The 14,325-nt window shown below is 44.3% G+C and overlaps 8 protein-coding genes across 9 annotated transcripts; 4 read left to right on the forward strand and 4 right to left on the reverse strand.

Moving 5' to 3' along the window:
* Positions 1-116: 116 nt before the first annotated feature.
* Positions 117-1,942, reverse strand: LOC6596509 (reticulocalbin-2). The gene is made up of 4 exons (XM_002021468.2): positions 1,854-1,942; positions 1,339-1,789; positions 990-1,137; positions 117-840 (listed from the first exon to the last, which is right to left on the reverse strand). The coding sequence occupies exons 2-4, from the start codon at positions 1,568-1,570 to the stop codon at positions 183-185; spliced, it is 1,038 nt and encodes a 345-aa protein (XP_002021504.1). The 5' UTR covers positions 1,571-1,789; positions 1,854-1,942; the 3' UTR covers positions 117-182.
* A 340-nt stretch (positions 1,943-2,282) lies between these two features.
* On the forward strand, positions 2,283-4,829 carry LOC6596510. Of its 2 annotated transcripts, XM_002021469.2 has the most exons (4): positions 2,283-2,341; positions 2,878-3,230; positions 4,449-4,552; positions 4,622-4,829. In XM_002021469.2, the coding sequence occupies exons 2-4, from the start codon at positions 3,149-3,151 to the stop codon at positions 4,817-4,819; spliced, it is 384 nt and encodes a 127-aa protein (XP_002021505.1). In that variant the 5' UTR covers positions 2,283-2,341; positions 2,878-3,148; the 3' UTR covers positions 4,820-4,829. The 2 variants fall into 2 exon arrangements, with proteins under 2 accessions (XP_002021505.1, XP_026843415.1); XM_026987614.1 differs by lacking the exons at positions 2,283-2,341; positions 2,878-3,230 and adding an exon at positions 2,611-2,671.
* Positions 4,830-5,028: 199 nt separating this feature from the next.
* Positions 5,029-5,445, forward strand: LOC113565479. Its single transcript, XM_026987613.1, has one exon. The coding sequence runs from the start codon at positions 5,047-5,049 to the stop codon at positions 5,443-5,445; it is 399 nt and encodes a 132-aa protein (XP_026843414.1). The 5' UTR covers positions 5,029-5,046.
* A 91-nt stretch (positions 5,446-5,536) lies between these two features.
* On the forward strand, positions 5,537-6,578 carry LOC6596511 (ankyrin repeat domain-containing protein 39). Its single transcript, XM_026987612.1, has 3 exons — positions 5,537-5,659; positions 5,713-5,919; positions 5,982-6,578. The coding sequence occupies exons 1-3, from the start codon at positions 5,557-5,559 to the stop codon at positions 6,215-6,217; spliced, it is 546 nt and encodes a 181-aa protein (XP_026843413.1). The 5' UTR covers positions 5,537-5,556; the 3' UTR covers positions 6,218-6,578.
* Positions 6,579-6,800: 222 nt separating this feature from the next.
* LOC6596512 (receptor-interacting serine/threonine-protein kinase 4) lies at positions 6,801-9,332 on the reverse strand. The gene is made up of 3 exons (XM_002021471.2): positions 9,039-9,332; positions 7,317-8,552; positions 6,801-7,251 (listed from the first exon to the last, which is right to left on the reverse strand). Exons 1-3 carry the CDS (start codon positions 9,256-9,258, stop codon positions 6,890-6,892), a joined length of 1,818 nt encoding a protein of 605 aa, XP_002021507.1. The 5' UTR covers positions 9,259-9,332; the 3' UTR covers positions 6,801-6,889.
* A 221-nt stretch (positions 9,333-9,553) lies between these two features.
* LOC6596513 (eukaryotic translation initiation factor 3 subunit H) lies at positions 9,554-11,000 on the reverse strand. Its single transcript, XM_026987948.1, has 3 exons — positions 10,885-11,000; positions 10,014-10,691; positions 9,554-9,945 (listed from the first exon to the last, which is right to left on the reverse strand). The coding sequence occupies exons 1-3, from the start codon at positions 10,960-10,962 to the stop codon at positions 9,688-9,690; spliced, it is 1,014 nt and encodes a 337-aa protein (XP_026843749.1). The 5' UTR covers positions 10,963-11,000; the 3' UTR covers positions 9,554-9,687.
* A 684-nt stretch (positions 11,001-11,684) lies between these two features.
* Positions 11,685-13,381, forward strand: LOC6596514 (UDP-galactose transporter senju). The gene is made up of 3 exons (XM_026987947.1): positions 11,685-11,928; positions 11,993-12,110; positions 12,171-13,381. Exons 1-3 carry the CDS (start codon positions 11,844-11,846, stop codon positions 13,144-13,146), a joined length of 1,179 nt encoding a protein of 392 aa, XP_026843748.1. The 5' UTR covers positions 11,685-11,843; the 3' UTR covers positions 13,147-13,381.
* Positions 13,336-14,035, reverse strand: LOC6596515 (gametocyte-specific factor 1). Its single transcript, XM_002021474.2, has 2 exons — positions 14,011-14,035; positions 13,336-13,949 (listed from the first exon to the last, which is right to left on the reverse strand). The coding sequence occupies exon 2, from the start codon at positions 13,939-13,941 to the stop codon at positions 13,657-13,659; it is 285 nt and encodes a 94-aa protein (XP_002021510.1). The 5' UTR covers positions 13,942-13,949; positions 14,011-14,035; the 3' UTR covers positions 13,336-13,656.
* Positions 14,036-14,325: the final 290 nt, after the last annotated feature.

Below are 14,325 nucleotides of genomic sequence, written 5' to 3' on the forward strand. Positions count from 1 at the left end.
TAAAAAAAAAAACGCTCAAAACAAATTAGCGATATTGATTTTTGCGTCATTTGGGGGAAACTTGGATTTACATGAATAAAACATACATTTCCTAACTATACAAATGGGAAGAAGTACACAAGTGTAGAATGCGCTACACAATTTCAATATCTGTCTAAAGCAGAGTTAATTCGTTATACATATTATAGCTCATCGGCCAAGTGATTTATGTTTTGCAGGTGGTCTCCATAATCGGTAGCCTCGCTGCCCACAAAAGTCTCATAGTTGTTGAGAATCTCCAGATAGGAGAGACGATCATCGTGATCCTCGTCGGTAGAGACAAACAGATGGTCGACCTCATCGCTAGCAATGGCAGTATTGCTGGGCACTATCCAGGAGAGCACCTCGTTTCCCGTGAGCACACCGTCCCCGTTGATATCGTGATCCTTGTCGAAGCGCTCCTTCTCTGTTAGCAGCCATTCCTTGTCGTGATGTGAGGCAGCCTCACCCACAAACTCCTGGAAATTAATCTTGCCATCGTGATTCAAGTCCTTGTCCTGCATGGTATGCTCCAGGAGTATGGGCAGCATCTGGGGATGTTCCTCGGGATTGTGGAAGTACACAAACTCCTCAAGACTCAGGACGCCGTCCTTGTTTATATCAGCTGCATTAAACATCTCCTTATCCTGCTTGATCATTTTCTGCTCCTCTTCGTAATTGTCAAAGTCGATTGTCTCTTTCTTGAAATTCTCATCTTCCATGGAATAGGTGTCCTGTAAGTACTCTTTCCATGTGATTCTCTCATCCGTTTCCTGGTCGATTTCGTCAAAGCGATCAGCTGCCTCTTCTTCGGACAGCTTTCTGCAATATTAGGATTAGTTTTAACAACGACAGTTTGACACACATTTGTTTTCATTTGTCAGTTTGGCGAGCAGAAGCAGTCACTAGCCGATAAGGGTTAGCAGCTTGGCGACACTGATTGGGGGTATTAATCAACAGACAACACTCACTTAAAAGACCTTAATATCCATGCTTTTAGTTCATGCCGGTCAACAAACTCGTCCTTGTTGAGATCCATTAGTTTAACCAGCACCAACAGGCGCCGTTTCGACTCCTCCGGCGACAGCGTGTCGAATTCCTGCGCCTCTTTCGTATTGCCTGGTATAATTAAATAAATACTTTAATACTTTAGTCTAAGCGTGAAGGGCGGAACGGCATGTGCACGTGTACAAAGTAGAAACACAGATCTTTGTCTGACGTGTTTCTGTCAGAATACCGAGTTTATGGATTTCGATGAGCAATTCACACAAATAAACAAATCGAGGGAAAGAAATGGGCTATTTAGAAGATGTGACTCACCAATGATGGCCTCGTGGTCGAACTCCACATTGTGCTCGCCATCCTCGCCATGATGGTGAGCATCCCTCGGGGCATAGATTCCATCCTTTACCCGCTCCTTACTCAAGTGATTCTCGTGTGCCGAATGCTTATGCGTGGCAACGGCTCCGAAGGCAGGCATTGGGCCGACAGCAGCGAACACGGCCACTGTGCACAGCACCAGCGGGAACGTGCGCATATTATTTCTAGGCATATTAATTGATTATGCCGAACGGTGTACTCTCTGTTCTGTTCGCTTTGTTTCTTTTTTTGGCAGCGCAGCTTCTTAAAACCTCACACACGCACAGTCAAATACAACACACATATGGGCTATGGGACTGGGGCCACTTGTGGTCTCTTCGACTCCCGGCGGCTAAAGAGCGCACACGTAATAGCAGAATACTGAATGAACTCTATTCACCTTTAGCTCTGGCTGAAATATGCAAATGCCATGTCTAACCATTCCTGCTGAAATTATTTCGAGTTAAAATTCTTACCCAGAACAGCGACAGCTGCTTGCTGCAATTTTCGTTCCTTAATTACGCCCAACTTCGCATTTTTGGGTTTGGGATAGCCTTAAGTAAATAGACTATGTATTCTACTAATTATTATTATTATTTTTTCAAACAATTTCCGTTTATTTATTTACGCAGAAAAAGGGGTAGTAGCAGTGTGACCGTGGATTTATCGTTAAAATATACCGTCCGACCCTAAGAAATATAACCAAAATATACCGTACTTTTACCGTACTTTTTTTACCGTACTCTATAATATTAAAAAAACATCGGAAACATCGATGTTTCATCGATGGTCGCTAACACCGATGTTTCTCCAGCCCTGCTTCCTCAGGTTGGTTGCGAAAATTGTTGGAGTTCATTGTTTTGTTGTTAAGAACAGGTGAAAACAATCGGTTAATAACAACAACAAATGTGCTGTAAGCGAAAGTTATTTCAACGCTTCTGTGGCTCAGAGACTTGATCAGTAAGTAAGTTACCAAATCGTGAATAAAAGCAGTGTCAGCGCCTCAAAAATGACATCATTGCAGCACCTTTTTTGCGACAGCTGTGTGGCATAAACCGCGTTTAGACTTGCGCGTTTATTTAGTTAGAAATGTGATCATAATTTACTTCCATTTGTGGGCCCAAAACACGCAAAGGACAAAATCTCTATAAGAAGTTAGGCAAAAGCTTTTGTGTATGTGGCTGTGTGTGTATGGTGGCAAGGGTGTTTTTGACCGGCTTATGGAGGAGAGTTTTGTTATTTTTGGTCTGAACCATGGAAACACTCATTAACTTTCCCGGAGCGGTGATGGTAGGTCAGTGTAATTATAGCTCCTGACCAGAGCTTGGCATGCAACTGGTCGTGCGGTCAAAGTGTGTGTGTATGCGAGTGAGTGTGTTTGATTATTATCCTGGGACCGCGCACTTGGGTGGGTCCTATGCGTCACTTTGTCATTTGGTGTCTGCACACATTGCTTGTACAGTATAGGCTAATCCAATAAAACGCTGCTAACCATTTCAGCCTAAGCAGCGTGACGCGACGCCTATTAATATTAAAAAAAACAGCAGAGACACAGACAGCGATTCGTCGTTGGCATTGGGAAAACCTCTTGAACACGTCGAAGCCAATTTCGGTTTTAGTTGTGAGCCAACCTTCAGATAGAAAAGCGAGCTTTTGTCGTCGTCTGCGTCTCGATTTCTTTCCCGTGCTTGCATTTGATTTGTACCATTATTCGACCACTCTGACTTCGACTCCGCCCGGCCTCGCTAATTAATTAGCAAAAGCATACCAAATGCCGTACATTATCATACGCGGAAATCTAGCCTCCTACAGTCACAAATATCCATGGCGTGTGCTCGTCTCTGGATTGAAAGGTAAACCCAGCCACGGCTATTCAGTTCAGTTCGAGTAGTAGATTTCCCATTTTCGACTTTGGTTAACATTTTGTATCGTTTAGTTTTTGGCTGTTTTGTGCGTTTATTATTGCGACACAATTCATGTGAAGATTGCTTGGCAAACAAATACACATATGCATATCTACATATATATATCTACAGATGCACGCACACATCGAAAACACGCAAGCTTAAAGCGCTAGTTACGGTTATTTCTACTTTACATTATAAACAAAACTTTTTTTGAATGAGCATACAGTGATGGTCAAAAAAATATGCATGCCAGAGCTGTAGGAAAGCTGGAAGCTGATTCTGCTTAGGTGATTGTGGTTTAGCTAAGCGAGTAACCTCAAACTGGCTGTTAAAAAATACGTACATTTGTATCTGCATTTTTACAGAACCCAGTAAAATTTGCTGAAGCTTATTATTATTATTATAGTTTATTGTAATATTACAAAAAGATGATTTAATTCTAGTATACAAGGCCTTCAAGCATGAAGCTTGTGGATATTGGTTACATAATGACACATTTTTAAACATATTCCTTTGTTTTAGGTAGATAAACAAAGCTCTACTGCTATAGCACATATTGAACATTCGTTTAGCACTATAACATATTACATATTTATATATTAATCAACAAATCAACAGCTGTACCTTAATTGCATGCCATTGGCACCGCCCAATCCCACCCTTCCGCTTTTTACGACCGCCACTGTTAGAAGCTTTTCTCTCTACGAACTTCTCTCGTCGTCAATTTCGTTTTGTTGGCCAGCCGTGCAGTTCGCATCCCAGAAATCGCTTCTGAAGTAACTATATTCACTTCTGTGTGTATCTAATACATATGTATGTATCAGAATATTTTGTTTTGGAATATTTATAGCACTTTTATGTATGCCCAGCATGGCAGAAGTCAATACCCTTTGCAATTTTCTAAGAACTCGGAGAGAAATAGCTCCATTTTTGTTCATATCATAAAGCGAACAATACGTTTTTGCTTTTTGCTAAATTAGCGCACTCACACAGCCAACGACACAGACCTGTCCGGCGGCCCTGGGCTGACATCATCTGTGTCGTTCGGGCAGTGTTATCTTTTGTTTGTTCTGTTTAAACAAAGCTCCCTTCACGATAAACGAAAAGGAAAGCGATTTCCACAGAAAAGTGCCCAAACTAATCACTTGCACCCATACCTTACAGCTGACGACATCGAGCAGTTGAATAAATTCTCATGTGGCGGCTACAGTGATGAGTCCACCATCGTCTACTTAGTGCATCCTTGTCGTATTTTATCGGCGCTCGAAGTGAGTAAAATGAGTTGGAATAAAGCATGACTTTTACACAATAACAACATGTACACAACTTACTTTCAGATATTGGGATTTCGCGTTGTGGCCAGCTCATCGACAGCCGTGAAGCAGGACTATAACGAGTATATGTGGACAATGCGCAAGGAGTTCGACGAACCAGAACCCTTGGAGGCCGAGTCGGTTGTGCGCGAGAATCTGTCGAATATTGGCAGGGAGGCAGCCAGCTTAGGCAACTATCATAAGGTGGATTCGCCCGAATAGGCAAAATCATTTCTACCAAAACACAATCTAAAATCAGAAAACAATTCAAAATAGTTGTATAATATCGTGTGTGCGTGACTGTAACTTGTGTGCGTGTATGATTAGATGTATGTGAAGAAAACTATAGCAACGTAGGGAAACTTGTTCCACAACACATTCTGAAGCCTTCCGCACCACAATAAGTGAGTGGAAAAGTGATTATTCCAATCCGAGACCCAAACAAAACTATGAGTGACAGCCAGCCCACGGCAAAGGAGTCGAATTTGAACTGCGAGTGTCCTGCTGCGACATCGACTACATCGGTGAACGCTGCTGCTGCTGCTGCCGCTTGTCCCGCCAATGTTGTGACCATTCCTGTTCCCATACTCCAATCGGAGGGCACTTTCGTATACATCACCGTCAAGGGATCGCTCCACGACTACACCTGTACCATATTCGGGTTGAACCAGGCCGAGGTACAGGCTCTTTCCAAGCGCTTTGACAGCGGCGTCAAGCAGTGTGTGAATGGTATTATGGTGGCAGTGCCGCCCATGGTCATGTTGAATACCTTGGCGCAGCTAAGCTACAAAGTCATCTGCAGTTGCGGTGAGGCCGAGATCTGCTGGACCATGCAACGTGAGGTCTAATCATTTCGCATATCACCCCAATTCGTCATCATCCGCCATCATTCAAGCAAATCATATAAGCAAGGAACTTGACATCGATACTGAACAAACTCCCAAAAGGATTAGGCAAAAATGGATCAGCACAGTGCGGACAACTGCAGATGCCACAAGCAATCGCAACCGGCACAGCAGACGCTTAGCGACATGGACTTTGATCGGGGCATTTGGAATGCAGGTAGGATATATTTGTACTCATTAAATCCAATTACTTAACTCTTCTCCCTAAAGCCATCTATAATGAAGTGGATCGTGTAAGGGACTTCATCAAGAAGGGTCAAGCCATGGCACGAGATGACTGCGACTATACGGCTCTGCATTATGCAGCACGCAGTGGCAACGCACAAATCTGCAAGCTCCTCATTGACGAGGGCAACGTTGATGTGAATGCGGTTACCAAGGCGGGTGCCACAGCCCTTCATCGGGCAGCCATGATGGGTATGATGAATATTATTTTTTAACATCCAATATCCTTTATAATAACCCTGCTTGCATCTAAGGTCATCTGGATATAGTTAAGCTCTTGACTGAACACAAGGCTAATCTTCTGCTGCAGGACGAGTGCGGCCAGAGCGCCCTGCATCGTGCAGCATTGCGTGGGCACCTGGACGTCTGTCGCTACCTACTGGAGCAGCAGTCGACCCTGAAACAGCTCAAGGACAAGAAGGATAAATTTGCATTTGAGTACATCATGGAGAATGCAAATGATGATTTTAAGCTTCTGCTAAAACCCTAAGGGGCGTCATTTCTTTTCCATGAGCTTCAGCACTAGCATCAATGTATTATGTTTTTAGTTTAAGAACAAACAACAAAAGTTAACATTTTCTTTAAAACTCTGTTCTGTTTATTTAGATTTTCCTAAAATTGCATCCGATGTTTGAATTTCTTAAATTAGAATTTTTGTTGGCTAATTTACAATTGCATATGTAATGCCTCTTCTGTCTGTTTTGTTCTGTCAGAGATACAATAGATTGTATTTGGGTGAAAAGTAATCTTAACTTTGGCATAGATAAAAAAATAACCTAGTGCATACATCATATAAATATCTATATAGTCTATATACATACATGCCTAATAAATATGAAATGTGCAATTAATTTAATGTATGTATCTCTCGCAAACAGATACAAGAAGCGAACATTCGTGGGGGGGGGGGGGGGGGGGGGGGATGACACAGTACCAACCATGTAATTCATTGTAAGAAAATATTATCACATTAGAGTTGTGCAAAGAATGTGTTGGTATCTCTGATCGAACTCAGTTAGAAATTTTGCAGAGCCCTAAAATTCTCCTATACAAAAATATAAGACATTGAGAGATAGGCCATATATATATGTATATTTTCCAATATACAAAACTAAAAGCTACATACCCACAAATTTCAAACCTACATCATCTGAAGAAATACTTAATCCCATGACTCTGCCGATCTGTAGACGCGCATGGGTTCACGATCCGCGTCTATGGACCTCACCTTGGCCAACTCATCAAAGTCGCTGAGATATTTCTTTAATATCTCTGGTATATCAAACTCGTCGATGATTATGCCTAGCGTGGATCGATGCGGTCTCGGGAGATATTTCTGCTCCAACGAGTGCCGTATCTGGAGATTCGAAAGAATATTTTTGCGTATCGCCAGACGAGCGGTGGACTTAAGGGAGCGCGGGTTGGTTACATGCAGGGACATTTCCCTTTCAAGTTGCTGTCGAGGCGCTGACCAATTGTTGGGTGGCAATCGCTTATTGAATGGCAGCTGGAATCCGGCGTTGTCTTGGGGGTAAAAGTCTTGGTTAAACACAAAATCGAAAAAAATTGTGCTCCAGATTAAAACTTACACAGCAATCGTCCGAAGGCCACGCTCCGTTGAGAGCAGTTGGAGCGCAGTTCGCTGACCACATGCTCCGGACAAATCTGTGCAAGATTGCAGCCCTCGTGAATGAGGAGCTCGGCCAGGTCCAGACGGTGGAGGTTAATGGCTCGCGACAGCGGAGTCTGACAATAGATTAGACCGCAGACTATGGTCGGAGCACACGAGCCATACAGATCTGTACGGGCGCTGGCCAGCCTAGCCAACAGCACTCTAAGGACGGCTCGCAGATCGTCGACGTGGAGGGCATGCTGTACGGCGAATAAGACTAAGCCCTCGTCCTGGGCATTCATGTACAGGCCCTGACGACGATGTTGCTCGGCCACGTCCAGCAGATAGCCCAGCATCTCCGACTGCTGATTATAGATGGCCACCATGATGGGTGTGTGGTTGTCGCTGTCCCGCACTGAGAGACTGTCTCCATAGTGCAGCAGAATCTCCACCAACTTCCGATTATTGTGTCCAACGGCGAGATGCAGGAGATGCTGTGAGGCCAGACGCCGAGCTCCACGTTCGAGGAGAAGCTTCGCCATATCAGTGTGGCGTCCCCTGACTGCAAGCATCAGAGCCGTTTGGTTTTCCTTATCCTGAATATTGATGTGAGCGCCCCGCTCGAGCATTTCTTTGGCCAGTACTGTCATGCTGCAGGCAATGGCCGTCATCAGGGGCGTCTCGCCCAAGTCGTCGGTTTCGTTGATGTTGATGTTCGTCTGGAGCAGCAGCTGGGCAGACTCCTTCGACTTGCTTTCGATGGCCAAGTGAAGCGCCGTCTTGCCGTCGCTCAGGGTCTTAGCATTGACCGGAGCTCCGTGCTGGATGAGCAGCCGGGTGACCTTGGGGAATCCGGCACCCAAATGAAGGGGACCGTAGCCATCGCTATTCACCACATTGATCGGCGCATTGTGTTCCAGCAGTATCCGGACGCACTTATCGTGCCCCCAAAAGGCTGCATAGTGCAGGGGCGAGGTCAGACAGGCATCGCACACATGTGGATCCTGCTCGCGGCAACTGGCGCAGCATTGGGCCACAAACTCCCCCATGCTCTCCAAGGTCTTGGCATAATACTGATATAGCACACTGTCCTCGCCTCCTGCTCCAGCAGCCGACTGTCCACTATTCTCCGCGCAGCTCTCGAACTCGTCCACCCACTCAAGCTTCTCCATGCCTTCGGGTGTGCTCTCGATCTCCAGGCTATCCGTATGTGCTGCAATCGTGGAAACAATTCTTTGTTTAATTGAATGCCGAAATACGTGAAATACCAGCACCACTGGTGCTTGCCAACACATCAGCTACTCTGTTCTGTTATGTATGTTCTTATCTGAGGCTAGAGAACCGGTTTGGTTCTAGATATTTCATGTCAGGCACGTCTTTGCGCTGCGCATGCATTTCGTTTACCATTCGAAATGGGTTGGGTCGCCCTACTGCATGTGGGTCAATGGCAAGCGTGATGCCACACTAAGTAGGTAATTTAGGTAGCCGGAAGGAACTGTAGTGCTAGCTGCTTTGGTAGCAACCAATGTGAGGAGGGGACAGCTGGATATTCTTCCAATCATCCCTATGATTCGGATAACAATGCATTCTCAAACTGGTTTTCCACAAATTCCACCTTCCCATATACAGCACCTATCGATTTTCTGTGTTGGCCAGCTGTTTACCTGAGGACAAGTTCATGGCGGGGCAGAAAACTCACTCTGACGGAACACATCCAGTTCCGGCTGCTCGCAGGACTGCACCAGGAGCTCCAGCAGCTCGGCATCGCCCAGCAGAGCAGCCGTGCCGACGGCCGTGCGTCCGCAGTTTGGTGATACATACGAGGCCTGCGCCCCATGCATGATACAGTTAAGGGCCTGCTCAATGTCCCCGCTTTGGACAGCACTCAGCAGCCGCTCGTTGATGTCGTAGGATAGCATATTCCCATTGGTTTTTATGTGAAATTAGTAGTTAGTTTTAGTTATAAACTAATAGAAAGCGGCTGAGCCAAGCAAAACGCGAAGCGAAAAAAGAACAAACCAAAATAAGCTGCCGTGAGTATGTGTGAAAAATGCGTTTCCGCCGTCAACAGCTGCAACACTCCCCCGGAAAAGCGCACGAAAAACTAAATCCAAACAATCCAAGTGCGCACGTGCGAGGTCCACGTCAAGGCAGCCGAAACGCAAACACACCCCCATAACGAGTGCCATGGGAGAGAATAAAAGAGAACTCAGCTGGGGTTCGCTTTCACGCAGATACAATGCTGGAAAGAGTGTATGGATTTATTTTGGTTATCAGTAGTGTATGCATACATCTCTACGGCTGCCGTCGGTGACTCGACTCGCTTTATGTCTAAAACGTATTTTAATCTACTTGATTTCCTTGGCTTCCTTGGCATTCTGCAGCGATTCGGTGATGAATAGTTTGGCCAGCGACTGAGAACAGAATTGGGCAATGTGCTGCGAGTGTGTGTTGATCTGTCCAGAAGTGATTGTGGCCGTAAGCCTGGCCGGCACGGGCATGGGGCGGAACTGCTTGATGACCTCCTCCTCGGCCACCGTCGGCTCACCCTTGGAAGTGCGCACAGCGTTTTCGGCGGCCAGTTTAGCCAGAGCACGGTTTTTGTCCTGGAAAATAAAGTACGAATATAATAACACAACACCTTTTCTTGCTTTTTGCTGGTGAAATTCCTTACCGAATCCTGCTTGAACACCACTTGCTGGTACTTGTTATAGCGCACGGCCTCCTGGTACAGTTCATCGACGCGCTCAATCAAGCTCCGCATGTGATTCTCCAGCACTGAGGCGGTGCCCAGATCCAAGAAATTGTGCCCTTTGTCCTCGGGAAGCAGCTCATTTAGCTCGCTCATCATGATGTTAGTCAATGGTGAGTTCTTGATCACGATTGGAATCTCTGCAAACAGACTTTCGTAGCCCACCTTCAGCGTACGGAATGCCTCGGGAGTGAAGTCGCCATCCTTGTACATCTGTATGGCCTGAGGCGTGAGCCGGTAGGCCTTCAGGCAGAGGAAGCCCCGCGCGGACTTCTGCGTATCGTAGACCACGACCACGGACTCCTCGATGCTGGTCTGATAGTGATACTGGGACTCGAGAAGAGCCAGCGACAGACTGTTTCCCACGTCCGAGCTCTGATACCAGCCCACATGCAAGTGATCAACGTTCACGCGGCGCAGGCGTCGCATCACGGTCAGCTGGTACATCTCCTCGTCCATAGTCTCGTCGCCGCTCTTGGGGAACGGGAAGCAGTTTGTGATTTCGAGGCACTTGTCCACCACCAAGCCGAGCAGGGCGCCCTGGGCCAGATCCATATTGCTGGACTCCTCATGGCAGTGCTTCACCATTTTCATGACGGCCTGTGCGGAGAATTTCTCTTATTAATTGCAAAAACCATGAATTTGTCACTCTCCCACACACACCCAGAAACGCGCTCACACATACACACGCTTAGCCAGCGCGTGGCATCAAATTATGCCTTTCCTTAAGCACGTTTCTGGGAGTCTTTTCAGGCGAACATTTGCCGAAGTTATTATTTTTCATTTAACTCACCAAACCGTCGCATTGTACATAGTTTATGGTATTATCTGAATCCTCTGTGCGAGCATGACGACCACCGCGATTTGCCATTTTGACGACGAGAAGCGAAAAGACCAGGGCAGAGCTGTGAAAAAAATATTGTCTTATCAATATACCGATATATACCAATATATCGGTATATGTATGAAAATATATTTGCAGGTGATGTTTTTGGGACTTCGAAAATATTAATATGGGTATTTTTGGATATGGCTATCCGAACCACTTTACTTTTTTGAATTTCAAGCCAACTGACACTATTTTCCTGTTGCTTAACGTCGTTAGATCAGATAGCCGTCTTCTGATTCCCCTCATCGATGCACAGCATAGGGCTTAGCTTTCTAGATTCCTCTTTCCTCCCCCACCGTGTCAAAATAACGCTTTGCTAGATCTGAAAATCGAAAAATCTCGGTTTTGAGTTTTGAAAGTAGTTGATGTTCTTGTAATCGGAATCCCTATCAAGGATCAAGGTTATTTTCTCCAGTCATATATATCCGGTTTTCTCAGTTATTTGTGGTTTTATCTGGCCATAGGTACCTTTAATTCAGAAAAATATCCTTATCTTTGATTTTGTTGGAGTTAGTTTGTTTTTTTTTTTTACATAATTTTTGAATCCGCTTAAATAGTTTTCGAGATTTGAAAATCTACGTTTTCTCTCAAACGATATATAGATGGTACAAAAAAACATCAATCTATCGCACAATTTCAAAACAGTCGATATTATCGATGGTTTTGCAGCCCTATTGTAAGTTGTTTATCACACAAAAAACTAAAAAAGTATTTCCTAATAATCAAAAGTACTACGCTCGTCACGAAGCGGTGCTGATAGCAGCTGCGAGCGTCAGTTCACTTAAAGTATAGCACCGAAGTTTCTGTTCTGAGGTAGTAGTAGTAATTAGCAACGCAACGCTGGCAAGCCCAAGACGTCGAAGATGTCGACTAATTGGCGTGAATTGTTCCCCACTCGACTTACATTCATCATATTTCTGCTGTATATGTCACTGTTCATAGGACAGGGTACGTGGCCAAATTGCCTATCTCAGCCAAAGCCACGCTCAAGTTTCTGCATCTCTCTTCTCAGGCATCTTTGTCACAGCATCCCAGGAGTCTAACAACTCGTACGGCTATAACACTGTAACCGTTGTACTGCTCACGGAAGTGTTCAAGTTAATAGTTTCCACATGCCTGTATTGCAGAGAGTGAGTAGTGTGTGATAAGCGGCTGGAAGCCAACGTAAATTTATCGTGTTCCTTCCGCAGCAACAATCTGCGGTCTCTGGTGCGCGATGTGCACAAAGACAGGAATGTGCTGGCCTTGTACATGGTGCCCGCATTCCTATACTGCCTCTACAACAATCTCGCGTTCGTCAATCTAGCCACATTCGATCCCACAACGTATTATCTACTACTCCAACTGCGCGTTGTCGTAACGGGCATTCTATTTCAAATCATATTCAAGAAGTATTTATCTCAACGCCAATGGATATCGCTGATACTGCTCACCCTCGGCTGCATGCTCAAGCAGGTCGATTTTAGTGGCTTTTACAGCGATGCCAACGACGACAGCGAGTCTGCTGCCATACAGGCCATACCGTCCAATAGCAACCACAGCCTCACCGTTGACCATAACCAAGTGCGTGGCAAAAATATGTCTGGCTTTGATTTTAGCCTAAGTGCTGTGTTCATACTGGCCCAGACCATATTCTCATGTCTTGCGGGGGTCTACAACGAATACCTACTAAAGGACAAAGGTGCAGATGTCAACATTTTCGTCCAGAATGTGTTTATGTACCTTGACTCGATTGTTTGCAATGCGGGTATCCTTCTCCTGCGCGGCGAGTTGATGGACGCCTTCAGCCCACACAACTTGGGTACCATTATGCGCTTCGGTGTTATCATCATCATTGTGAACAATGCAGCCATTGGCATTGTGACAAGCTTCTTCTTGAAGTACATGAACTCTATTCTGAAGACTTTTGCAAGCGCCCTGGAACTGCTTTTCACAGCTGTGCTGTGCTACTTTCTGTTCTCCATACCCATCTACATGAACACCGCACTGGCCATAGCGGTTGTCTCCTATGCCATCTATTTGTATACCCAAAGTCCGGTTGTAAATCTGGGCAAGGTTCGTCCATTGTCAAGTCTGAGCGAGGCATCCTCCAAATCTACAGCCTATGACAAACGAAAGCTTCTCGACGAGGAGGGTGACACCGATCTGGAAATGGACATGGTGTAGTGCTAATTGCTAGTCCTAGACATAGACTCAAATTGTAAATATCGTCATCTAACTATACTTCTTGTGGAAAAGTGCCTATAACTCTTTTGAAAAGACGCGAGCATGCATTTGACTCTAGGCTTCGTGCAATCGACGCAGATTCAATCATCGACGGACAGACAAATGTCTTGTAAATACCAAAGCATTTGCTTTATTGAGTTAGGTTCATAATAAACATATATTTTTTAAATCGTAATGTGATTCTCTCTTATCGAATATGGTGGTTCTTCATACACAGTATGTTCCTTTTATTTTTAATTATGACATTAGAAATTTTTTTGATGAAAAAGAATATACTAATATTGGTGCACATTAGCTGTTCATCGATAATTTGTACATGGATTGTACGTTTGTTTCTTAAATAATGAAATATTAACAATATTCGTTCACATAATGCTCTCCATATAGCTTAAATAGTGCACAAAAGGCAAATCATAGAAAGATTAAAGTTACAACAATAAGACATTTTGTCTATACAGTATCTTCATCTGTAAGAACCGATGTCCCGTGAATCGTATTGGCTATACAGTATGAATCAGCTATGTATGAATTAGTCTCAGTAAACTTCATGTAGTCCTCACATTCTTTCAGATGCTCTTCCATGTCGAGCACGCGGTGTGTGGCATTGTATTTGCATGTGTGCAATGGCGGACCGCGGTAATTTTGCATACATTTTACAATGTGTCCTGGCATGCGGAAGAGCATAATGCGATGGTTTTTATTATACGGGCAAGTGCCGAATAAATAGTTAGACATTTTGAACTCTGAAAGTTACAAAAATAAGAGGTATTTGACGTAATTATAGATAAACTAATCTCTGTCTACCAAAAGTTTAAAGTTCCGCTATACTTGTGGTAGAGATGACAAAGCTAAACTGAGTATTATGTTATCGCTACTACTGGATGCTTGTGCCGTTACTTGCTGAAATATCAATGGTATTCTTCCACTGAATATAATATATATATATAATATATATATATATATATATATATATATATATAATATTTCTATGATGGAATAAGATGGAACTTGAATACAAATAAGTCGTCAGTATTTTAACGGTATATTTGGCAATTCGTGATATATGGTATATTTTACCAATGGGTCCGCGGTCACACTCTTTGTATCATTCATCCACAA

This window comes from Drosophila persimilis, unplaced genomic scaffold, assembly GCF_003286085.1.
Source record: "Drosophila persimilis strain 14011-0111.01,24,50 unplaced genomic scaffold, DperRS2 tig00000124-arrow-pilon, whole genome shotgun sequence".
NCBI classification, from domain to species: Eukaryota; Metazoa; Arthropoda; class Insecta; order Diptera; family Drosophilidae; genus Drosophila; species Drosophila persimilis.